The sequence below is a fragment of the Oxyura jamaicensis genome, chromosome 2 (genome assembly GCF_011077185.1).
Source record: "Oxyura jamaicensis isolate SHBP4307 breed ruddy duck chromosome 2, BPBGC_Ojam_1.0, whole genome shotgun sequence".
Classification (NCBI taxonomy): Eukaryota; Metazoa; Chordata; class Aves; order Anseriformes; family Anatidae; genus Oxyura; species Oxyura jamaicensis.
Window position 1 is genome coordinate 108,737,158 of NC_048894.1, and position 26,940 is coordinate 108,764,097.

The 26,940-nt window shown below is 37.1% G+C and overlaps 1 protein-coding gene across 4 annotated transcripts in view; it reads left to right on the forward strand.

Moving 5' to 3' along the window:
• The window catches only part of ANKRD12 (ankyrin repeat domain 12), a 63,534-nt gene extending 36,823 nt beyond the window's left edge, over positions 1 to 26,711 (forward strand). For all 4 annotated transcript variants that reach the window (XM_035319710.1, XM_035319711.1, XM_035319713.1 and 1 more), the window contains 9 exons: positions 450 to 596; positions 1,853 to 2,050; positions 4,835 to 4,977; positions 6,287 to 6,434; positions 8,530 to 13,196; positions 20,428 to 20,526; positions 22,232 to 22,375; positions 24,959 to 25,054; positions 25,411 to 26,711. In XM_035319710.1, the coding sequence (XP_035175601.1) occupies positions 450 to 596; positions 1,853 to 2,050; positions 4,835 to 4,977; positions 6,287 to 6,434; positions 8,530 to 13,196; positions 20,428 to 20,526; positions 22,232 to 22,375; positions 24,959 to 25,054; positions 25,411 to 25,596 (5,828 nt within the window). In that variant the 3' untranslated portion in view covers positions 25,597 to 26,711. The remainder of the gene's footprint in view (positions 1 to 449; positions 597 to 1,852; positions 2,051 to 4,834; positions 4,978 to 6,286; positions 6,435 to 8,529; positions 13,197 to 20,427; positions 20,527 to 22,231; positions 22,376 to 24,958; positions 25,055 to 25,410) is intronic.
• The last annotated feature ends 229 nt before the right edge of the window (positions 26,712 to 26,940 follow it).

Sequence of the window (26,940 nt, forward strand, 5' to 3'; positions counted from 1 at the left end):
AAGATGAAGTAACAGAATGAGATAAGAAATCTTCCATTATCTAACAAACATCAGTATTAACATGTCTTTTCCTAATTTTTAACATGAGGTCTTGAGAGAAGAGTCTCAAATTTGTGTTAGAGGCTGAAGGGAACTAGCTGATCTTAAAGCATTTTTTAAGTATCTGACATTTCTCTGAGGTTGAGTCTTACGGCTGTGTGAAACATGTTTTCTGTCTTTCAGAATATTTAGTACTCCTTACAGCTCTGAGTACTTTAACTCGGTAGCTTTTAGCCTGAGATAATTAAAAAGGTAACCAAAACAAATACAAATGCAGCAAATTAGAGATGCAATTTCTGTTTATCTTCTGTCATCAATCACCAGTTCATGTACCTTGAAAAGATGATTTTATTTCTAGAAATGTTTATAGTAGAATAGCAATTTGAATCTTATAATGTTAATATTTCCAGAGAAGGAAGGTCCAGAGAAAAAGAAAACGAAGAAGGATGCTGCAAACAAGAAATCAACACCAGTTAGCATTCTTTTTGGTTATCCTCTGTCAGAGCGCAAGCAGATGGCCCTTCTCATGCAGATGACAGCAAGAGACAACAGTCCAGGTGATCTTACATAGCTAACAGTTTTCTTCTTCCTGCCTATTTAATTCTGTCCTCATCAGAATATTCTGAACTGCTGTTTTTCAGCACTCCTGGATTTTTATTGAAAGACTTTTGAATTATTAATAATTCTGGTAAAACTCTATTTTTTAATTATTATTTTTTTTTACCTCTCAGACACTGTTCCATGCACTTATCTAAACTGAAATGCTACTTTTTTATGCAGTTTAAGTACTGTTATGATGTCTCTCTTTTGGAATTGGATTTTCATTTAGAAGGAAAATGAATCAACTTATTAGGATTTAAAGGGGGAGGGACTTGCTTTAATGTGAGATACCTTGTTTTTAACTCAGAACTTCAAACTGCCCTTGTTCCAGCTATATATTTTTTTAATCTTGTTTTTACAAATGTGGTTTTGTTTGTAAAAATGTGTTTTCATAAAATCTGCATTTTTACAAGTGTATGTCTGCATTTCTTTAAGAATTTGGTGTTGGTTAGCGGTGTCCTGCTGTGTTTAAAGTTAAATCTCTGTAGAGAAAGGAAAGATAATTTAATGGCAAGAGGAAGTATCTTTTAAAAAACTCATTAGACTCTCAAATAATTTCGGAGAAAAAAGGGATATTCTTTATTCTTTCATGCTGGGGAAGTCTACCTCATATATAAAAACACTGGAGTCTCTGTCTAGTGGGCGTGTGTTCTTTGAGAAATTAAACCTAAGGAATCATGAGGATGAAAATAGCCAGACTGATAGTCTGTAGCTCCCTGTCATGTGTTACTAAAGTTGCATTATATTTTTTGAAAATTTTCTGAGTAAACTTTAATAGTAGTTCACTGCCCATCTCCCCACTCCCCAAAATAGTTGTGTTGGCACAGCTAAGTGCAGGGTACAACACACAGCTAGAAATTCCTTAAACTGTCATTGCACTAAAAATGCAGATGAAGTATGCCAGAGGAAGGGAGAAGCAGGGTAAAAACTAATCTGCATGGTGATGCTTTCTTTAAGAACAATTTATGCCACAGTATGTGAACTTCGTAGTTTGGATAGAATTTGTCTATTCCTGAAAACTACTTTAAAAATAGTAAGACTTTGTAAAATACCATTTTTATATTGCAGATAGACATTGTGTTGATACATGGGAAGTGTCAAACACATCCTTTAATTATTCACTGATAATGATCATTTTTGAATACAAGCATTATAATGGAGTAAAAATACTGCTACAGAACTTGTAATGACCATTTAAAAACTTATTTTGTAGATTCCAACTTAAATCATTCCTTACAAACACCAGCACAGAAGAAAACTCCAAGTTCCTCTTCAAGACAAAAAGACAAAGTTAACAAGAGAAATGAAAGAGGGGAAACTCCTTTACATATGGCGGCAATTAGAGGGGATGTTAAACAAGTTAAAGAGCTAATCAGTTTAGGTGCAAATGTGAATGTAAAAGATTTTGCAGGTAAGTTGATACATACTTGCTTAACTGTATGAAGTCAGCATTAATACTGAAGTTTTTAAGTTTTAAGTTCACTTCATGCTATATATGAATGAAAAAGTATAACTTAAAATTACTTGGAGGTTTTCAAATCTTTTTTTTTCCTGTTAGCAATGGTTGGGCTTAGATATTAGTACACAGTATCTTATTTCATAGAATCATATCACAGAGTGGTTTGCGTTAGAAGGGACCTTAAAGACCACCCAGTTCCAACCCCCCTGCATCCACATCTTCTCTGGGCAACCTGTTCCAGTGCCTTACCACCCTCTGAATGAAGAATTTCTTCTTAACTTCTACTCTAAATCTTCCCTCTTTGGTTAAAGCCATTCCCCCTTGTCCTGTCATTTCGGCCTGAGCAAAAAGTTGCTCTTCATCTTTTTTATAAGCCCCCTTAAAGAGTTGAAAGGCTGCAATGAGGTTTCCCGGAGCCTTCCCCAGGCTGATCATCCCCAGCTCTCTCAGCCTGTCTTCACAGGAGAGGTGCTCCAGCCCTTTGATCATCCTCGTGGCCCTCCTCTGGACCCATTCTAACATCCCCACATCCTTCTTGTGCTGGGTGCTCCGGACCTGGATGCAGGACTCCAAGTGAGGCCTCACAAGGGCAGGGCAGGGGGACAATCACCTCCTTCCACCTGCTGGCAAAGAATTATACTAGGCGAAGTCTGTAACTGATGATGGGATTGTAGGCTATGTGAGGTAGCACTGTAATGTATATTGTCTTACTGAGACACCTAGTATGCCCCAAAGCAGACAGAGGTAGTGTAGCTTATGCTTGCTGTAGAGGCTTGCTAGTTTAATATTAGTTTTGGTTGTTAGCTTTGGTTTTGCTCACTCCCAGCCTACTCACTTGGGGGTGAAGTGGGGAGAGGGGAAGAAGACCTTGACGCTGCAAGCACTGCTCATCAGTAGCCAAAATGCCAGTGTGTTATCAACACAGTTTACCCACAAATGGAAAGCAGAGCACCATACGGGTTGCTATGAAAGAAGTTAACTTTTTACCTTTTTCCGAGGCAGACCCAGTACAGATACTTAACTGGTTTTAAAGGTAGATGGAAATATGAGGAGAATGGTTGAGAACTGGTTCCAGGAATCAATTGGGAACAAGTCATTAAAGGCTTCATTCAGAAGGCTGGACAAGGTGTTTGGGATCAAATTAGATAATTTCCATTGGTAATCCAAAGTGAGAAGCAGAGGTGGCTGAGCTTCAAAATGCTGTGCAAAGGAAGAAGTCAAGAAGAGGGGGAGGATTTGAGAAGTGAGTCATGATTGGACAAAAAGTAAGAATTTGGGATGCAGTGAAGTTTAGAAAATTAGAGTTTTTTAGCTAAGAAGTTGGCAGAACTAAAGGAGGAGAAAATGAATTAGTAATGGAGGAAGTAACCGTGCTCGTAGGGTATCTGCCAGAACAATACGGCTGTGTGAGAACAGGAGTAAAGGAAACAGATGTTGAGAGCAAGCCAGGGCTAGTATTGGCAGGCTGGGCGTTTTGATAGGATAGAAAGGCAAAGCAGTAAAACACAGAGAAGAACGAATTATGGAGAAAATTAAGTATGTCATTGTTAGAGGGTAGAAGGCAGGGATCAAAGGGCTGCAAGCAGAATAGTGTTTCCACTGTGGGTGAGTGGGAAAGGGGCAGATGACAAGAAAATGGAAAGAAGAAGGTGGTAGCAAGGCAGTGCTGGAAGTGAATGACCCATGTGATGATGGGAGAAAAAAAAAATAATTTACAAAGGATAGGAAGTGTTTTGCTACAGAATAAGTTAAATTTGTGGTTTTTTTTGGTGGTGGTGTTTTTTTTTTCTGTTGCTGTCATTTTTATTTTTATTTTTTAAACAAGTGGAAGGTCAGAAGTTCAGTAAGAGCTGAAGATGAGGAATTTCCTTAGTGAAGTATTGGATAAATCATGGGTTTCTGAATAGAGGTACAAGACCATTACTTACGAAATGTGGAGTACTAGTGAGTAAACTCTTCCAGACCTGCACCGGTTATTTAAGACAGAATTTGAATCTCTTTACAGAGCTAGTCTTTGGAAAATCATCAAAAATAGCCTGGAAGTTCAGGATAGCTATGAAATGTGATGCATCAAGTTGGGAAGAGGAGATTGGGGTGTGGAATGTAGTATATGTGGGTTTGGGTTTCTCATCATGTTCACTTGAGGCTCAGCTGCAAAAAAATGACCAATGAACTTGAGATAATCTATGTGAAATCAAAATTGCTAAGAAGGACTAATATTCTAAGAAATAGCTGGAGGAAGTTCCCTGCCAGTATTTGTTAACAGCTTGCTATCTTGACTAATAGTTGCTGAATGTTATTAGTGATACTTGGTACATGTTCAATGACTCTAAATGTACACTGGTTGTGGCAATTTCCATATTTTCCAATAGTATGATTGTTAATCTGTTTCTATATAGAATTATGTTATTCATATACACCTAATAATGCAATCAAATATGTGCTAGTAAAAGAATTTCTAACATGTTTAGTCTGGGGATTTTATGCCAGGTTTTCCATTTATTTGATTACTGATTTCTCTGTTCAGTGTAATCATGGTGAAATTTGTAACATTGCTGTGAGGGCCAGGGTTGGTAAAGCATGTATTCATTAGACAGATGGCATTACCTTCCTCTGAACTAGTGTATGAATGTATATTGAAATGTTTCAAGGCCATGGGTTGATAGTACAAGGAAAAAAAAATAAAATAAAACAACTTTGACCTTTTAAACTTACATTGACCACTCTTTATTATAGGTTGGACGCCACTGCATGAAGCTTGTAATGTTGGTTACTATGATGTTGCTAAAGTCCTGATAGCGGCAGGAGCTGACGTGAACACGCAGGGCTTGGATGATGATACTCCACTTCATGATTCTGCTAGTAGTGGGCATAGAAACGTGAGTGTGCTGTGAGAGCAGGGGAAGTATCCAAGTTGTTTGTAATACTCAGTCATTACAACAAATACTAACTGTCCAGATTGGTCTCATAGGGTTTTGTAATTCTGCTTCTGCTGTTTTGGGGAAGTCTTTTTTTGTTTGTTTGTTTTGCTTTATTTCATCTTGCTTTTCACACTAATGCTATTGCAAGATGTCTTGTACTATTATCTGCTTCTTAAATATTTAAAATTTTGCATTTTTTAAAATAAATACACATTTTAATGAATTTTAAGACATCTGCTCTATGAATTTTCAATAAGAAAATGTCTCCAAACTCTCTCTCATATAATTTTTATATTTTGTGTTTATTATAGAATATATAATCTTTATTGTGCAGTGTAATAATTGATATTGTATATTGTGATGTTATTATACGCATACTTGTGTTATTCGTATATACTGTATATATCTGTGAAATTTCTGCTAAGTGTTTAGTAATGGTTTCTTATGGGTATCAAAACGGAAGTGGTCTTGAGATGGAGTGCCCATAGAATTGTAGCAGAGGTTTGGAGAACAGGATGTCTTGCTTATCTGGTCTTGGTATATGTATCTGTGACCATCTCAGTAACATGTATCAGAAAAGTTAGAAGTTTCTTGTAAACATGTCACTGTCTGCTGGATTTCCTCATTCTTAGCATGTAGGACAAAAAAAAAAAAAAAAAGTAACTGATGCTGGAGACTGTCATGAAAATGCAGTGGCCTTGTCGTTGCATTTTAACACTTCTGCCCATGATGACAGACATTGGTGATTTCACAGTATGGTAACAGTTGGGTATGTGGAGAAGCTTGTTCCTCCTTAGATCTCTAACAGGGCTTTTCCAAAATGCTATGCAAACCAATACTACTACTACTTGAGAAATCTTCCCTGTTCATTAAATAATTATATGTTAAATGCTATAAAGCTTGGAGCAAGGAGGTGAACTGAGTGCACAGGATTAGAGAACTTGGTAGGTGAGGAACCAGGTAAATTGTATGAAGAAATGCCAGAACAGTGAGAAAAATGTCAATGTTGCTTTTCTTTATGATGATACTGTATCTGTGTGATCGTGGACAACTTTCTTTAGTCTTCCCCATAAGCTCTTTTAACAAGCATATTGCATGCTTGGATTTTACATTTTAGTTGTTGAAGTCTTGCTTTGTGGTATCAACTTCATAGGCAGGAGTTTGGAATTATGTGTCACATTATGTGCCTTTTTTTCCCAATGGAAGATTTTTATGCTGGTGAATTAGTGTTGTGGAAAACCTAAAAGTTCTTTATTTAATGCCATAGATTGTGAAGTTGTTGCTTCGACATGGTGGAAATCCATTTCAAGCCAATAAGCATGGGGAGAGACCTGTTGATGTCGCTGAAACTGAAGAGCTGGAAATGCTGTTGAAAAGAGAAGTGCCTATCTCTGATGATGAGGACAGCTGCTCAGGTAAAAGTAGACATTTCACTACATACTTAAAGTGCATACTCAATTCATCTGAAATTAGGTGTTTTTGATCTTTTGCATAGTGTTAGCTAGGAAGAATTGCTGCAAGTGCAATTTTTAAGGTTGTTTTCTACTTTAAGTTTTAGAACTGATTTTCATTTTTTTCTATTGAACCGATTTCTCATTTTTTTTTTCTTATCCCCATCTCTCTTCATTAATCCCTTTCCACCTTCCAAATCAACCTTACCTCAGAATGCTGGTTTTATCAGAGAAAAAAATATAGATAAAATACCATATTTAGTAGAATAAAAGGAGGTTCCTGAGAGGTGTCCTTGGGGAAAAATATCCCCCAAAGTCACTTCATATCCTCAGCGGAAGAATTGTGATCTAAGAGATATATATATATATATAAGGAGAAGGAAGAAAGAAGCAGCAACTGCTTTATAGGAAAAGGGTAAAGGGAAGGCACAAACAATCTGCAAAGAGTGATTAGAGCTAAAGACAGGAGGAGGATGACGTGTACATATTAGAGATGGGGAGGGGGGAATCAAAAACTGATAGCGTGAACTAGTAATATATTCTGGATGCTGAAGATAATACAGAAAATAATAGTGGCTTCAAGGTTCTATTTCATTGGTACTGTGTAGAATACAAAGCAGCTGGGAAGCTTCCTGGCAAGATATACTTCTTAACCATGGCTTAGTGGCAGTTGGTTCACAGAGGATGCTGCTGGAAATAAGGGGGAATTTTGCAGCAGAATGTATTTTTCACTTCTTTCAAAATTCTAATGCATTGAAACTGCTTCATTGTTTTCCTTATGCTATTATTTCAAACTCTTCTGTTGCTTCTTATTTTGTATGTAAATTCTCTAGTCATAGCACTGAATGTCACTAAATCCTCTTCCTTTTAAAAAAACAAATGGATAGATTCAGCTGGAGACGCTTGGCTTGGGACCTTATCTGGAAGGAGCAATACATCCAGAAAGATTTCTAAAAGATTTTTGAGTTCTAAATTTTCATGTGATCAGTTAATGATAGCACTGCAAATGCTGTGTAGAAAGTAACTTGAGGAGCAGTTGAGAGGTTGCTTCACATTGTGCACTCATATAGCAGAGACCAGTTGTAGAGAATTATAGCATAGCCTACTTTAGGCTGTCTACATCACGTGTTTAAAGATTCATAAGGGAATTTCTTTACACCAGCAGCTCTTTGTCTTTTAAGAATTAAACTCATCTACTGTTGAAACAAAGTACTTTGACTTAAATAGTTCATGTGGAGGAGAATGTGGTTTAGTTGTTAGAGAGTATAAGAGTTGATGAATTCCTCTAGGAATGAATCATCACTGCAGGATGCCCTTGAGAAAAAGGTTTTGCAGGCACTGCACATAATAGATGGGGTTTGCTAAATTTAAAGAGTTGCTTGTATTAATTGGGATATGAATGGAATCAGTGTCTTTATGTACCTGGGTGACACCTGTGAAGTATGAGGAGCTAATGGGTTTCTCTCAGTTTTGCTTAAAAAGCCTAATTCTAGTAAGAAGGTGTGTTATGTATTTTAAGGGTGTTTTCTTCTTTCAGTTATTTAGCACTTTGACTGATGTCTTGTTTCACTACCCTTTTGTTCATATGGTAGACCTCTTAGGGATACAAATGAAGATTAAAGTAAAAGTAATGCTTTTATAAAACGTACAGAAACTCATGAGCCTGACATGAGTTCTGTTGCTAAAAATTCTGTATGTCTATCACTCTGTCTTTAATCTATTTTTTCCAAATTTACTTGGAAAAATTCATAATCTTATAGAAACAAACACGAAGAATCTTGCTTCATACAAAAAAGTTAATGGGTTTAAGAGCATGTTTAAAGATATTTAAGGATATTGGTAGGAACTATGTGATATAAAACATCTGTATGCTTTGGTTTGGTTTCTGTGAGGATCAATTATTATGTGATAAGAACAGCTGGTCACTTTTTTGAACAGACCATGTTCCTAACGATATTCTTTTTATATATTTTTCTATAAAAATTTCCATTTTTGTCCTGATCTAAAGTAGAAAAATGTCCAATTAACATTCAACTAATTTCTGTTTTTCTCTATCTAGAATCTGAAGAAGCTCCATCTGTAAATCCTTCAAGTGTAGAGGGGAATGTTGATTCAGAAGTAGAGAAAGACTCTGTAGCCAACGAAAGCAAGCAAATGGTCCCCAGTAAGGCACCACTTCCATCTGCTCATGATGAGTATGAGTTTAAAGATGATGATGAAGATGAAATGAAAAAAATGATCGATGACAGACATATTCTTAGAAAAGATGTAAGGAAAGAGGATGAAACTGAAGCTGAAAAGAACAGCTTATTTGTGAAACAAGAAAAAGTTGTCCTTTCAAAATCACTTAAAAACAAGAAACAGAAACCATCTAGAGTTTTGTATTCAAGTTCCGAAAGTTCAGATGAAGAAATACTTCAGGACAAGAAGATAGTCTCTCCTTGCTCTATTTCAGAGACATCGAATTCTGATGTAAGAGTGAAGAAGGAATATATTGCTCCAAATGAACATAAACAAAAAGGCAAAGTTAAAAGGAAAGTAAAAAATCAGAGTAAAAATAAAGAGAATCAGGAACTAAAGCAAGAAAAAGAAAATGCTAGAGTAACAAATATAGCTTCTTCTGTGTTAGATTCTTTAGATAAAACTAGAGAGGAAGAAACTTTTAAGAAGTCTTTCAGCCCAAAAGAAGATTCTTCTTTACACCTATTTCATATTACTGCTGGAAAATCTCCTAAGCATCCCTGTGGATTAAGTGAAAAGCAAGCAACAGCGTTAAAGCAAGAAAACACCAAAACTTGCTTATCACCAGGAGGCTCTGAAATAACATTGCAATCCGAATTAGTTCGGTATGATCACAACACTGATTCTGATTATCTAGTAGAAAGTTCTAGTGGCAAATCTTGCAAGCATAAAGAAAAAAGCAAGCATCATCAGAAAGATTTTCAGTTAGAATTTGGTGAAAAATCTAGTCCTAAAATTAAAGACGAAGATAATAGCCCAACATTTGAGAACTCGGAATATACCCTGAGAAAGATTGACAAGGAAGGTAAAGCATTTAAAAAGCATAAATTAAAGCACAAAGAAAGAGAAAAGGACAAGCACAAGAAGGAGCAGGATGGAGAAAAGGAAAAACATAAACACAAAGATAAAGAAGTCCAAAGAAGTATTGAGTTTGACAGAGAATTTTGGAAAGAGAACTTTTTCAAAAGTGATGAAACTGATGATATGCTGTTAAATATAGAACACGAATCTCTTTCTTCAGACAGAAAATCGAAGTTGGAAAAAGCTGTGGCAAAAGAAGACAAGTTAGTTAAGGAGAGGTTCCACAAGGAGAGAAATGCTAGAGAGGAGAGAGAGAAAGAGAAGAACAAAAAGGAAAATGAGAGGTTTCTTAAAGATGAAAAAATAAAAGATACAAAAGAAGAAAAGGAAATTATCCTTGCAGATAAAGAAATGGAATTGTTCTGCCTAAGTGTTAAAGATGAGATGATCAGCATGCACTTAATAGAAAAAGAAACAGATACTGAAAAGCAAGAAAAGAATTTAAAGGAAAATAAAGAAAGGAGTGAAAAACGAACCTCAGGCAAAGAAAAAGATGCTGAAAAGATGGAAAGAAAAAATGCAGAAAAAGAGAAAAAAATAAAACACGAATACAAGACCGAGAAAGCAGAAGTAAATGAAAATGTAGAGAAAGGAAAGGAAAAGCCCAATTTCCAGCAAGCAGAAAGATGCCATAAGGAAAATGATAAAATAAAAAGCACAGCTACTCTTAAAAAAATTGATGACAAAGAAAAAAATAAAGAAAAGGCTGATAAGAAGCATGACAAAGAAAAAGTTGATAAAGAAAGACATTTGGCTGACAGCAAAGAAAAACACTGCATTGAAAGAAAAGTGAAACAATCTGAAAAAGAATCTGAATATACTAAGTCAGAAAAAAATAGAACTAAAGACAAAGAAAAGGAACCTGAAAAAAAAGACAAGTCCAAAGACAAAGAGAGCTCAGCAGTAGCAAACTCAAAACACATGCAAGAAGAAAGAAGATGTAGTATTACAGAAGGTAACAAAACAATGCATGACAAATTGTCATCTTTGAAAGAAAAAGCAAAAGATGATTTGTTGAAAACTCCGGATGGTAGAGAGAAAGATAAAAAGGATAAAGACATAGACAGATACAAAGAGAGGGACAAACATAAAGATAAACTGCATCAAAGTAGTTTGCATAAACTAAAACTTGAACATGAGAAACTTAAGCCTAAACCATCTCCTGCACCAAAGGATGCTCGGCCTAAAGAGAAAAGATTAGTCAATGATGATTTAATGCAAACTAGTTTTGAAAGAATGCTTAGCCTTAAAGATCTGGAAATAGAGCAGTGGCATAGAAAACATAAAGAAAAAATAAAACAGAAAGAGAAGGAACGTTTAAGGAACCGCACTTGTTTAGAACTCAACAAGATAAAAGAAAAACCAAAACACTCATTAGCTGAAGTGAAAAACAAAGAACTGACTCGTTCAAAAAGCTCAGAGTTGCCAGATGTTTGCATGAAGGAAAAACAGCAGAAAGAAGCTACAAGTAGTAGGTCACAATCAGTAGATACGAGAAATGTAAACGTTATAAAGCCTTTGTTGGTTTTAGATAATTTAAACAAATCCCCCAAATCAGAAAGTGAAAAGATGGGCCTGAGCTCCAGATCGGTGTCCATGGTTTCAGTTGCGAGCTCTGAGGATTCTTGCCATACCACAGTAACTACTCCGAGGCCTGTAACTGAATATGATTCAGATGTCATGCTAGAAGGTTCTGAATCCCAAATGTCTTTTTCACAATCGCCATTTTTGGCAAGTGCCAAATCACCAGCCCTTCTTGAAAGAGAGACCGATGGTATTACAGAGTTGCCAGATCGGATTAAGCCGCCTTTTGCAAACAGGCTCCCGCCAGCATACATTAGATCGGCGTCTGTTGAAGATGTCAAACTGGTTTTAAATGAGTGTAGACCTGTCGTGGAGGTTCGAAGATGCAGCATGCCTGCTGCTGTTTCTGAACACAGCAGACAGCCTCGAATATCAGACGAAAATAACCAGAACACTCAACTGTCAATTCAGACATACGCTAGCACTTCTCCTAAACCAGAACTACCATGTAGCATGCCCGAAAGAGACTTTCAAAGCAGTGTGTCTGGTATGCAATCATCTCCAGCTGGAACTGTTAACAACAAGCAGGTAACAGTGGGTACAAGTACCATTAAAAATGTTGTTCAGATGAGCCCTTCAGAAGAACGCAATATGCATTTAGAGCCATGTAGTCAAAGTGGTGTGACTCAGCAAACCAAACCGTGGGATGTGCCTTTTGACAGACTTAATTCATTAAACAATGAGTATAACAGCTCAGGTTATGGTGTTTCAGAGCAAGATACTAATAATGTTATAGCAACGCACAGTTCTGAAAACAGGACTTTAAAAGAACAAAAAGTATCTGAATTTTTGCCTCAGCATGCTGAAATCAAGGGAAATTCCACTTCTCAAGAATCTGTATTGTTTTTTCCTTCACACTCGCCTTGTTCTTTACCTATTCAGCCGCTCCCAGATATGTCTAAACACATTTCTTTACCAGGCAATAGCAGTCAAGATTCATTATTTGTACAACAAACTCTAGTTCAAGCTGCATCTTCTGCTTTGAGCACAGATGCTAGTAGTACCAGAGAGATGGATAATAGTTGCTTCCCTTCAAACAGTAAGAAGCCTGATGCACCTATTGCTGTATTTTCTGAGAGCTCTGTGAAGGCTACTTCACAGAGCTGTGAAAGGGTGAATGATTTACCTGTGGTATTGTTAGAAAAAGATATTCCTGAATGTGATGGCAGTTCACAATTAAATGTAAATTTGTATGCATTCAATAAAGTTGTTTGCAAGAATGCTCAGATTGAAGTGGATGGTAACACAGCAGATATTGCAGACGTTAGAAATGAAAAGGGACAGCAAGAAAATTTGGTTTCAGTACATGTTGTTAATAATAAAGCTGACACTGATCTCTGTGAACTAAGTTCAGGAATGTCAGGAATTGTGAACGAATCAGCTAATAAAAAACCCTGCACTGAAGACAGAGATGATGTGTTGACAGATGATCCACCGCAGTACCCTTTATCCAACTTGGAAAATAGTTCACAACAGATTATACAGGAAGAGGTGCATAAATACAGCCAAATAGTTAAACTAGAAGAAGAAATCACTGAGGATCAAAAGGTGGAACAGCAAGAAGTACCTCAAAGAATCACGAGGAATAGAGCAAATTTGCTTGCAAACCAGGGCAAGCAGAATCCTGTCGGCTGCATGCAGACATTAGAAAAAGAGACTGAATCATCAGCATCTCTGAAAGGAAGGATTAGATTAACTGAAGATGATGATGCTCAGGTACATCATCCACGTAAAAGAAAGGTGTCTCGTGTGCCTCAGCCTGTGCAAGTGAATCCTTCTTTACTGCAAGCTAAAGAGAAAACCCAGCAGTCACTGGCAGCTATTGTTGATTCTTTGAAACTTGAAGAGATTCAGCCATACAGTTCTGAGAGAGCAAATCCGTATTTTGAATACTTGCACATAAGAAAAAAGATAGAAGAGAAGCGTAAATTACTGTGCAGTGTTATTCCTCAGGCACCTCAATATTATGATGAATATGTGACCTTCAATGGATCATATCTACTGGATGGCAATCCCTTGAGCAAGATATGCATTCCAACTGTAAGTAACATGGTCTTTAGTTATGCAGTACAAGGAAAGGCATGTTTTGGTTTTATTTTTGTAACTTGCATGTTTCTCCTAATTTGCTTCTGAATACTTGTGCTGAAAATAAGCTGAAATATGTCAAATAACATTGACTAATAATGTCATATTTAAAAGCCCCATTTGGCGGAAATACAAACAATAGTGTCAAAGTCATTACAATACAAACCATCATGTATGAAATCTGTAAGAGGCAAACAAATATATTTCAAAGTGTTTACTGCTGTAGAAGCTACCATTTTAAAAGTGAATTGTAAAGTCAGTTGTTTAGAGCTTCTCCAAATTTCTGCTGTAAATAATCTGGTTGAAACTAATTATTCAAAGGTGTTTGTTTTTAATTTGGAGAGGGGTGGAAGTGCAGTGCTTTAAGATATTAACTCCATTACCAAAGTTTTAAGTAGGAGAGTGCCTGCTAGCTATTGCTGTTTCTCCTGAATACTTGTGAAAACAGCAAATGTAATTTGCTGTGCCCCAGCTTTTGTTATCCATCAACTTAAAGTGTTGTGAATTTTGCTTAATGTGAAGTTCTTTTCCTTCTCAGTGAAGACCATCCATAGTTCAGGGCCACTTGTTTAGTTCTAAGCTCTCCAGGGTTCTGGCATGGGCATATTCCTTATGACAGCTGTGAAAGAGGCCTGTAATTTGGGACTCCTGTGTGCAAGGCAGCACAGAATTGCCTCAAGTGCAGTTAACATCCCTGTGTGCTGTGGAGGTGCCCGTCAAGGTATCTGACAATAACGTGGAACTGCTGGGCTCTACTTTGAAGTCAGCATAATCCTGGTAGCGTTCACCTAGAACTTCCTTTCTTAGCTCCTCAGCAGACCTGATTCTGTGTGTGTTGTTTTGGGTGAGGGGAAGGGGGGGGGTGCTAACCGCCTTCAAGTATTGTTACTCCTGGGAATAGAAGGAGGTTTTCTAGTTTTCCATCAGTTATCTGATGCTCTTTAACTGTCTGGGTGCCCACACTTAAACTTGTCTAATTCTGAGATAAAGCATACTAGCTTAAACACATTTGAATGGTTTAAGTTGACACACCTAATAGCTGAAATAGGCTGATACTGTGTATTTGATTTCCCAGAATAGTTTTTTGGCTGACATACAGTAGCTTGATAATGTCAGAATTCAGTAGTATTTGATTGTGTGCCCATTATTTATGGTGTGTCAAGTTAAGGAGAATTCTGAGTTTAGGAGGAACGAGGAGAATATCCTAATTCTCTAATGGCAAAAATGCCTGAGCTTCTTTGTATGTATGAAATCTCATGTGCACAACCTAAGTATCCAGTCTACAGTCTTTATTTATGAATGGCATAGTGTTACCATGTTGGTTCAGTGAAGATAACTTGCTCCCACTTGAGATGCTGTATAGCTTTTTCCAATTGAGTTGCAGATTATTTGTGATTAAGCAATGAACACAAATTTAATACAGAAAAGTAAATTTTAAAGTTTGCGCTTGCTTCATTCCAGAGGTAGTTGTAATCTCCATGTAAGCTGTCTCCTCTCATTTTGTCCGCTGTGCCCTCCATCTTCCTGAGAGAGTATGTATATACTCTAACCTTGAGTTCTGCGTCATCTGATGGTGACCACAGTTCTTTGAAATTAGGAAACTCATTATAATCTGATGAAAGATGTGGGTAAGATTTTACCATGTCTGTAAGTGAATGTATCGTGAGCTTTGCTACAACATAGCAGGCCTTTCTTGGCCTAGAAAACTTTCTAAGTAGCTGTTGCAGCTTCAGGAGTGTATCTTTATCACCAGAGGCAAAGATTTATTTTTTATAGCATGTACTTGACTAGCAGCTGCTGTTTCCAAGCTACAACTTAGTGTTCTGGCATCAAACTTCAGTGTTGAATTTGGGGTAATTGGAAAGTGAAGAAATGTAGCTTACATTTTTCCATGACCCATCTTCTACCTGGGCAACAGAGCTCATTTCCCGGTCATAAATGGCACTAGAAGAAAGGGAGGGTGATGATTTGGTATTTAAGAACAACCTAATCCTTCCTTCCTGTCTCTTGATGTGTGTAATAGGGATTCTGTAGTTCATGAGGATAAATTTAGGTGGTTGTGTAGCCCAATTTCTTGGTTAAGTTATGTCCAGTAACTAACTATCAGAGATGAACATGTGCTCCCCATTCTCATGGCTTTTAATTACATTTAAAAGGTTTTTCTTTTTAACAGTTTGACAAAAAATTGAATTGCATGCTTGAAGGATAGCAATTACTGATTTTTATCTGGTTTAGATTTCTGTGTTGTTTCTTCACCTCAAGCATTAAGAACAGGTGAAGCTTTTTATTTCCTGATGTTAGGAACATAAGGACAAAATGCTGAAGATATGTTAAGCATTTTAATTTTGTTTCATCATCTAGAATGCTTCTTTTGTTTAATTACTGTCACTTGTATAAATAGACAATTTTGATTAAAATGTCTTTTTCTTTCCAGAAAATTGATACCATTTAAAACTTATTAGTTGTTCAGATTTAACTTGTTTGCAGAGCTTGTTTGCATATCTAACTTAATAGTTTTAGTTTGTCACCACTGAAAGTCACAATCACAATAGTTCTTTTTAAAATACCATAAAGAGGAGTATTTCTAAACCTAAGATCATTTCATGCTCAGAAACTAGCATTTTTTAATGTATTGCATTCACTGTCCAGTAATGTGAAAATAAGGGCTATGCCTAGGCTCTCCACAATTGTGGAATATTAATCACAGAATCAGAAATTGGTTGTGGTTGTCAGGGCCCTCTGGAGGTCCCTTGCCCCAGCAGGGCCACCCTGAGGAGGGTGCCCAGCACCACGTCCAGGCGGCTGCTGAAGGTCTCCATGAGGAGACCCCACGGCCTCTCTGGGCAGCCTGTGCCAGTGCTCGGCCACCCGCACAGCACACAGGGGCGGCCTGGTGCTCAGAGGGAGCCTCCTGGGCTCCTTGTCCTGTTTCTGGGCAACACTGAAAAGAGCCTGAATCCATCCTCATTGCACCCTTCCTTTGGATATTTATACACAATGAGATCTCCCCCAAGCCTCCTCTTCTCCATGCTGAACAGTCCCAGCTCTCTCAGCCCTTCCACACAGGAGAGGAGCTCCAGGAACTTCATTGTGTTTGTGGCCCTGCGTTGGGCTCTCTCCAGCGTGTCCATGTCTCTCTTGTACTGGTGGGCCCAGAACTGCACCCAGCATCCCAGATGTGGCCTCACCAGTACTGCTGGCAGTACTTTTCCTAATGCGGCCCAGGACACCCATAGCCTTCTTAGCAGCAAGGGCATACAAGATCATGCTCAACTCGGTATCCATCAGGACTCCTATGTTCTTTTTGGTCAGGCTGCTTCCCAGCTGGGTGCCCCAGCATGTGCTGGTGCTTGGGGTTGTGCCTGTCCAGGTGCAGGACTTGGCTCTTCCGCTTGTTGTTCCTCATGAGGTTCCTGACAGCCCATTTCTCCAGCCTGTCCAGGTCCCTCTGGATGGCAGCACAACCCACTGGTGTATCATCCACTCCTCCCCGTTTTGAGTCATCTGCACGTGTTATTATGCGTTATATGCAAAATGTAATGTGCAACAGTGAAATGACCCTTCTGTTGGGATTGTTTTTATATTTTTCCTTAGGTGATTCTTTGTTAACTTGATTCCTGCTTCACTCATACATAGACTACAGGAAGGTAGATACTTGTTCTTAAAGTATTACTGTATTTTAGGTATTACTGTATGAATGTCTACATGAAGACAATATATTTAGCTCTGAGATTCTGAATAGTTTGTGTAACATACTGTTCTCTACGTTGGAATTTTAATGATACACTGTTGTTTATCTGATGAACTTCAAACATCCTGTAGGTGGGAACCAGGAGATGGTGTGTTTAAGTTTGATTTCCACTACCTTGTTTATATACTGTAATTTATGACCCATATCACCTAAGGCTGTAATGATAGTCACATGTGAATTGTGGCTTCCCTCTTACCAGTGCAAATACGAAGGATAAGATAGGTGATAATGGGTAGTTCTAAACAGAAGGAAACAAATCTGAATCTTCTAAGAATAAATTTAAATCGTACTTAGCTATGTTGCCCTACGTCAGTGTGTTCGGTGGGGTTGGGTTCAGTCACCTTTATCTGTACTGCCTCCTGAGAAGAGGTGCCAAGGTTATTCATTTCCAGCGTTCCCTGGCTATCTAGCAGATATGTTTCTAATAGAAGGGATTCTGTCCAGTCTCCCTGGCATTGCTGTAGAAACTTAAGTGGTAAAAGCTAATTTTAGTGATGTTACCAGAAGCTTGCTTCCTAAATAAATGAAATGTAACAGCAACAGAGCAGGCCAGTTGGCAAGGAGAGATAGAGATGGAGAGGGATGTATGCAAATAATCTTGGAAATTTTGTGTTTGTGTTAATTTGCTAGCTGAAGTGCTGCTCTTTCTTGTAGCAGCCACAAATAAGAACTGAAGGTTTATAGAGTGAGGAGCTTGTATTCCAGTGGCAGTCATTACAAAGGATGCAAAGCATGCAAGAAACTTTAGTAATTTATTTTCACGTGTGGAAGGTGTTGCAGGTATGTCTTGATCCCTAGCTGTGACCAAACAAAACCGTTCAGGTGGCTGCCTGCTAGTGCTGTGGAGCAAAGAGGTGAAGGGCTGGATGCTGTCCAGATTCTCTTGGTAGTTGCTCAGCCTAGGATTAGAGAACATGTGAGAAGGCAGGGGTCATCTGTCCACCGGTGTTCTATATGGAGCTTGGGCCCCTTAAGAAACTAGTCTGATAATTTACTTGGGTTATACAAGAAACTGAGGTCACTTCTTCCTTGTGGCATCCTGTTTCATGCTCTGTTCTTGCAGTGCCAGCATATGTGGTCATCTTTTCCCTCCACACTTCTTGTTGTCTTCTTACTAGCGGTGCCTCTGAGCAGAGTATCAGTGAGACTCCTCTGGCCGTCCTCAGGTTCCCTTGAAACCTTTTACTTCAGTTTCCTTTGAGGCCAGAAAGTTCATTTCCTTCGTCCAAATCCAGCGTCAGTTCACACTCTGGGATTTCCAGTAGGTGGTGTCAGACTACTGGAATTCAGATTGCAGAATCTGGGGATCTGAGCTTTCCTCCAGTCTTTCCAAGAAGGGGGAGGGGAAGGGGGGGATTATTTGGAGGGATTACAAGAAACAAATTCAGTCCTGTGCTAAGCTTTATGTTTTTAAAGACAAAGTAAGGCTTACTTGAGTCGAGTGTTTATAAATTTATCCAGAGGCTGTAGTACTCTCTGGGATCGTAAACATCTCTTGTTGCTTTTCATACTGCTAGTAGTGTTTGCAGAGAGTTGTTGTGAGCGTGTTCAGGGTTCGACCTTCGTTGGAAGGCCACAATTATTGCAATTTAGAAGCCCTCAACCTGGGGGCGTGGTTCTTCCAGCATGGTTGGATCTCTAGAATGTACATTTATTCCTACAAGAAAATAAAATTTTGGTTTTGAAACAGAATCAAGACATGGTTAATCGACATCCGGAGTTGCAAAAGAAATCTGTCAGCAAGGGCTAAACTTCAGTGCCTTCAGTGCCTTTTGATTTACAGTTTTAGGGTGCCACCTGCTGCTTGAAATTACTTTATTGTGCCATGGCTTTTAGTGAGACTGGCTACTGAAAACTTGCTAGCTACTAGGTGGCATGAAACCTCCATTTTCTTTTTAAATATTGGTTAGAAAATATATATGTTGCCAATCAGTAATCTAATAAAACAATTCTGGGATCTGAAAAACACTTTTATAAAAGCTGTTGTGCAATAGCAGCTTCACAGAGGCAGAGTTTTCTTATATATTTAAATAAAGTGCATACAATTTCACTGTCTAAATAATCCCGTCCTTTCCAGTTATTTCTACCATGTTGCAAAATTACATGGTATGTGAATTTAAAAGAAAAACATTTGTTAATACAATTTTAAGTTGTTCATCTGATATGGATACTAGTTGCATAAAATCAACATTTATAGATGGATTATTTATTTTGCTTGTGCTGTGTGCTTTTCTATTAACAAAAGCACTGAGCTTTCTGAGACATCTTTTCGTTTTTAGTGGTATTAAATAGATATATTATGGTTATGAGCTTCTTGTCTTGTTTTACTGAACCATGGAGTTTGATGTAATTTTATACTACATAATAACCTGAAAAATACACCACAATTAGTTAACCAATGTGTTCTTTAATTCCAAAAACATTGATTAACTTCCAGCTGGGGGAAAAATAGTCCTGAAATAATCTTCCAAATAATAAATCGCTTTGTTACTGGAGTGTATAGATGCAAGATTGACACTCATAATGCAACATGTAATGTAACTAGAAACAACCATGTTTTCATGATGGATTTATTATCTTTTGATAGTTGAGGGATCTGCACTGTAGAACAAAAATACTTACGTCTGTGTATATGTGTTACTATAGGTATAAAACTGAGTATAAGACCTGTAGGTATTTACTCCAGCTGTGGTTTCTGGTTATCTGTGATACCTGTTGTTTACTATAACAGACTCAAAAAATGTGAAATGTTTTGAATATAGCCAGTCAGTAACAGCACAGATCGCTCGCTCACACAAGTCGATTTTTTTAGGATTAAACTTTTCAAAACAAAAACAAAACAACCTTACTTGAATTACTGAAGGGAGAAAACATTTTTCCAGCCACTGCCTAGGGATCTAGTGTACTTCTTGTGCTTGCTTGTGTTCTGCCTGATACTAAGGTTAGGAATACAGCTGGTTATCTTTTGTGCCATGTAAAGCACCAACAATACTGTTATAGATATGCCCAGTATTTTTTTAAGGCAGTCTTTATTCTTCTTACATTTGACTAGCCAGTTTTTAACTTTTTTTTCAAAATGAACAATGGTACTTTAAAAAGTATTTAAAATTGAAATAAAGTTGTATGTTGTGTGTCTTCTAATGTACAGGTATTTTAAAGAAAGGTTACATGCTTACAATGATGGGTAAAAAGCAATCAGTGGTTTGAAATGCCGTTTCAGGCAGGTTCGTTAACTTCATGGCAAAGAAACCTTAAAACCTTTTATTGCAAATGGATTGATGTCATATAATTAATGGCATGTACAAAACTCATATTTTCGCTTTAAAAAAATAATAATAACCTTGTGTTTTTTAGTAAATGCTCAAGTCATACAGGTAATGTTAAACATATATTAAATATATATTCACTGTACCATTTATGAAACTTTTTCCATAGATTACACCACCTCCCTCACTATCGGACCCTCTTAAGGAACTGTTTAAACAACAGGAGGTTGTAAGGATGAAACTACGCTTACAGCACAGTATCGAAAGGGTAAGAATAAAGTAGTGGTTTTATTATTATTTTCCAACCTCAGGGTTTTTCTTTTCAGTGGATACAGTGTTTTGCTCAATTTAACAATGTTTAGAACTGCCTTCTAACCAAATCTATGAATAGGAGCAACTTGTAAATACATAAATAAAACTAATTCAGTATTATGTGATAGTTTGGACAACTGTTACCAGAATACTCAAGTCCATAAGACAGCAGTTTTTTCCTCTTAACTGCTCTAAGATGTTGTCTCAGATTTTTTCCCTAGGGGCAGCAGGGAGTGGAAAGAAAGATGTAGCCTCTAGTTTTGAAGGCTAATAATCATAGTAGACTTTAGAACTAAAATCACTCAGTTAAAAGAATTTAAGCAACAGTAAATTCTGTATTGGTAGAAGACATCGTTAGAATCATAGAATGGCGTGGGTTGGAAGCCACCTTAAAGATCACCTCATTCCAACCCCCCTGCCATGGGCAGGGACACCTCCCACCAGACCAGGTTGCCCAAAGCCCCATCCAGCCTGGCCTTGAACACCTCCAGGGATGGGGCATCCACAGCTTCTCTGGAAGCCTGTGCCAGGGCCTCATGACCCTTGAGCAAAGAATTTCTTCCTTATATCTAACCTAAACCTACCCTCTTAGTTCAAAGCCATTACTGCTTGTCCTATCACTACACTCCCTGACAGAGTCGCTTCCCAGCTTTCCTGTAGGCCCCCTTTAGGTCACTGGAAGGCCACAATGAAGTCTCCCTGGAGCCTTCTCTTCTCCAGGCTGAATGACCCCAGCTGCCTCAGCCTCTCCATAGGAGAGATGCTCCAGTTCTCTGGAGGTGGAGCAGTTCTCCTAAGTTCTGACTAAAACACTGTTTGCAATATTCTGCTTCCAAAAACTGTCTAAAATTATTTTAGAACACCATGTGTAGGCTTCACTGAATTTGAACACAGAAATTGAGACAATATCCCTAGTTTAAGTATATTCTTTGTGTTGTCTAGGCAGCCTACAAACGTATGTCTGGTCAGTATTGTGGGCCACACTGCTTGTGGACACAGGCAGGACCCCTTTTTCATGCAGACTGCATGTTAAGGGTTCCCACATAGTTTCCAGAAGCAGCTGGCTCATTAAAACACAATGTAGTGTTTTTTGATTATGCTAATTTTAATGCGGATTAGCAAACCAGTCAAGTTATTTCCTGAACTAAGACAAGAAATGTCTAGCTATGAATTGATGGAGTTCTGCATGTTGTTTTATTAATTAAGAACAGCAACAACAAAATAAAAAATCTGCAAAGGATATTGCTTGGCCTTTGTACCTGACTTGACAAGTATGTGTAAAATTCTTCATACGGTCAAGATTTGCAAACCTGTATCTCAGTCCTGTGCCTCAGCCTTTCATCCTTCTCCTTCATCAACTACAACTTGCTTCATCAGCACTGAGTGGAAAATCTGGGCATAGCATTCACCCAGCAGTGGAGGAGGAGGGAATGTTTTCATTTCTGAGATGCAGGGAACTTTCTTTGCATCAGTAAACTGGAATTTTGGAATTGATTGGATTAAAAAGTTACCCCTTTCCCTGTCAGTCCATTTCTCACATCTCTCAAAAGTGTAAGCCTTAAAGAGAAATGTTTAAATGCATAGACGTTTTTATTAATCCAACTGAAATACTTAGTGGTAATACATTTAATAATAATTTATTTCCATGTTTTTTCAATTAGGAAAAGCTTATTGTTTCTAATGAGCAAGAAGTTCTACGTGTTCATTATCGAGCAGCAAGAACTCTAGCTAATCAAACACTACCATTCAGTGCCTGCACTGTTCTGCTGGATGCCGAGGTGTATAATGTGCCTCTGGATGCTCAGGTAAAGAGATACATTTCACATTTTCAAACAAAAAGATCTTTCTACTCTGACTCAAAATAAGTGTCTGGGGAGAATTCTGTTCCCATACTGAAGTTATCATTGATATGCTTGGGATCAAGACTGTGCATGTTGTAGGTTATTTCGATGAGGCCTCATATTGCACACCACGTCAGGCGTGCAATAACAAGAGGGCACAGCTATGTGCACGGGTTTTCTTGGTTTTCTGTTTTGTACTGTCTGTTTTTCTTTCACCTCCAAAAATGATGTGAAAGATAAAATAGGAACATGACTGCTGTTCTTTTTTTTTTTTTTTTCTTTTTTTTAATGAAGTCAAATTTAAATTGTAAATAGAACCTATTTTGGAAGCTCACAAATACATCTTAAGCAAAACAACAAAATGTCAGAAAATAAGATTACTACATCACAGTTCTCTGGACTAGTGACAAATTAATGTGTGAGACTGGTTTCAAAGACTTGGAAATGCTTTGTGAAGACACTTGTGTAAGGTTTTCTTCTTCTCTGTAAGGCAGTGGTTAGAACTATTCTATATGGAAAAAAAAAAAGACCAAAGACTAACAGTGAAATGGTGAACACTAGAAGATATAAGTAGGGTTTTCTTTTCAAAATTACCTCAAGCTTCATATTACACGCTCCATGTTGTTTACATGTTCAGTGTTACTATTTAGTTTCTGGTTAAACGATAAGGTGAGCAATATGCTTTTAATCTGCGTATCTTGTATGAGCTACCACTCAGAAGTTTACCACAGCCATGTTTCTAAGGGAATATGGTTTCCTGGTGTCAGTATTCTGTGAATGGTTTTACTAACAAGAGTGGAAACTGCATTCAGTACCTGTTCTGGTGACTGAGAAGCATGTAATGCAAGCAAGAAATTGGCTTTTACAGAGGTAATAAAAGTTTTGATGTACTGAATGGTGGGCATTTTTAAATGAAACACCTACGCTTCTGACATGTGGAATTTTACTTGAGACCTGGAACCCTTTACACATTTATTACAGGTTTCAACGTTTCTTCAATCTGTGTCATTACATTTTTTCCATCTTTAAAAAACGAGCTGTGGACAAGAAGGTGATTCAGCAGAAAACAGCAGTTTTATGGAGGCTGTATTTTTCTCCCATTTTAAGCCTTATACTGACAAATTTTTAAGTCATCATCGTCAAAAGAGAACTTTCTCTTTTCCTAACAGTCAAAATCCAGTCATTGTTAGTTCTGAAGTTTAGAATAATTTTTTGCCCCAATTCAGAGGCTATTACTGTTATTGCCTAGGACTTGAGATGCGTTTGAGTTCTACATATACCTGCATTTTTTATTATTAACATTTTACAATTGATTTTAAATACAACGATTCTATATTTGAATTACGTAAGACAAAATGGATCTTTATAGGTGGTGAAGTTTTTTCACCATGTTGCTGCTGCTTTGACTATCTTTATACAGTAACGGCAGTAGTAGCAGTAAAATGCCTCTCCTTACCTCTGTGCTTATTTTTCTTTAAAAAAAATGAAAATACTGCACATAATGTTCACCAAAGTATTAAATATATTTTTAATTATTGTTGAAGACAATGTGTGAAACTGCGAGCTTGAAATTGACGTGTTAATTCAAATCTTCATGGGAAGAATATAAACAGATGAGAAATCATGCCCTTGTAATTCATTTTGATGCTTTCCTGCTATCCTTCTAGCAACTCCTTTGTTCTACGATGAAGAAACATTTTCTAACTCAACTTTTACTTGAGCAAATGGTTGGGAAAGATTTGTAAGCCAAGATCAGATTTATTTTGTAGGAACATGACTGTCTGGGAGCTGTGTCTGTGGGATTTCTTGGTGTTTCAGGGCTTGCCTTTACAGCTGCTAATCTCATGCAGACCTTGAGAACTATTCCTTGTAGTCATATGCACAGACCAAAGATGGGAGAGGAAAAAGGCCTAAGCAGACATAGTCTGGCTTTCAGACTATCTATACAGTATCTGGTTTCTTACAATGGATGAATGTGATATTCCAGATTCTTGTGAAATAGTTTTTTAAAAAGTATCGAGAGATTTCATTGGGCAGGACAAATAAGACATTTTTTAATCCCCTTTTGTAGATTTTTGTGGTAACTTTTTGTTTTAAATTGCTTTTGAATACTTGTGCAGCCAGTTAAGTCAGATTGCTCAAGTTTTCCTTGATTAATGTTTTGTTTTTCCCCTAGGGGACATTGATTTAATTTGTTACTGAATTTTCAAAGGAACAAAAAGAGATAGCAATTTTTGTGGAAGATCTGCCTTGTACTGATTAAGACTTTAAGGCATAAATCTTGAAGCCTCCTACTCAAATTTTACAAATAGCGTAAAGCTTTAGCTTGGAGGAATCTGGGAATAACCATTTTTAGTGAGTAACTGGCTCACATTGGTGGTCAATGTATTTGCTCACATATACATACGAGCCTTGATTCACTGACTTGGAGTTTATTCTTCATCGGAAGCATTGTTTATGAAGGTCCCACAAAGTATGCTTTCATGCTTTTAAAGCGTGTCTAAGATGAATTATCACTTACCGTTTGGTTTTGTTTGTTTTTGGCAGGCTGATGACAGCAAAACATCAGTGAGGGATCGATTCAATGCAAGACAGTTTATGTCATGGTTACAGGACGTCGACGATAAGTTTGACAAATTAAAGGTATACATCTTCATCTCTCCATATCTTTGGGGGGGGGGGGGGAAGTGCCTTTAATGTCACTGCAAAGATGAGATTAATATGTATATTAAGAAACCATAGATTTGTGTATATATTTGCAAAATCATAAGTTATTGTAAATGTGTTAAGGGCAACATGGATGAAGGTCTAGTAATATTTAAAAAAAATACACCTTTGTAGCTATATAGCTTAACGATCTGTGACTTATTAAATATGTAGTGGGGCAGTTATTATCACCAAAGAGTCTCCTAGATCTCTTTTCTATTCTGAAAATTTTGTCGCAACATATGTTTTTTTTTTTTAAATACTGAACTATCTTTTTTCTTACTTCAAAATAGACGTGCCTTTTGATGAGGCAGCAGCATGAAGCAGCAGCTTTAAATGCAGTACAAAGACTGGAGTGGCAGCTCAAACTGCAAGAACTTGATCCTGCTACTTACAAATCTATCAGCATTTATGAAATTCAAGAGTTTTATGTTCCTCTTGTTGATGTTAATGACGACTTTGAATTGACACCAATATGACAACTAGTATCTTCCGGCTCTTGCCATGGAAAACTAGAGACTGAGGTGCAGTGATACACAAGGTTTTGTTTATTTGTTTAAGACAGGGCACTTAATTCTGTGGAATACTGCCTTTCTTAATAATTCACATATTCCTTCAGAAAAACGTTGTGTGGGGTCTTGTTCGCAATACAGAAGACGGATGCTAATTTTGAAGTCAGTTTCCCAGTAAATACCATTATCTGTATTTTAGAAGTGCTTACAGCTTTAGAGCTTATTGCTGAAAAAGATGACGAAATATGGTGAGTTAACAGCGCTGGAAGCTGTTAATAACAAAAACAGCCACCAAAAAAAAAAAAAAAGATACCTAAAATCTGCTTTAAAGCTTTGTATAATGAAATTTCATTAACAGTTGAACTCCCACAGAAAAATGATGAAAAAGCCTGTGGAAGACAATATATGACTTGGAGGAAAATAGTCTATTAATCTTATTATATTTTGTAAATTACTGTACAGTTTTCTTTTTGGAAAAAAAAAAGATGTAATATTGTCTTCATTTTTAAATAATTTATTTTATACATATTGTGCAAATGTAAATAGTCTTGTAATTAATGTTCAAACCTGTATAATATAGATATTTTAACTGTAAAACTGTTTTTGTCTAATGTTTTATTGGACCAAAGTTGTTGTTTTTATTAAGTGTAGTGTGTTCCTGGTTGGCAGTTCTTTTTAATATGGCATGTGTTTGAGTTGAGCTGATTGTTTCATCACCATAACTGTAAAAGAATTGAAACTGAACTGTATTGCATGCTTCACAGATCTCGTAACTCCTTTACTTCCGTAACTGATACCTAAACAATTGTAGCATTTACAAAAAACATATTTCATATTAGTCTGCTGTTGTAATGCCATACCTATGACTTACTATACTGAAAATATTTTTGTGTAAAACAAAAACAACAAAAACACAACAAAAAAATCTCTTATATGGTGGTCTCGTAATAGAGCCTATTTTTTCCAACAAAATGCCTTTGAATGAAAATTCTTAAATTGTATATTGTCTATTTTAATAATCTATGGAAGGATATGTAAATATTTGTAAATACAATGTTTAATAAATTTTATTGGTCATGTTACTAGTTGGAATTTCTTCTTAATATTCTAACATTTGATTATTATGAAATGTTATTCCTGTTATGGGATGTATGTAGGGAGGCTCACCCAAAAACAAAATTTTATACTTTTGTTTTTTAATCCTTAGAACTGTGAGTAGTTAGTTAATTATTTACTACGAGGAGGTTATAGATATTCATGAAAAAGATTTGTTTCAGGCTGGTCCATAAATTATTCAAGAATGCTTGGGAT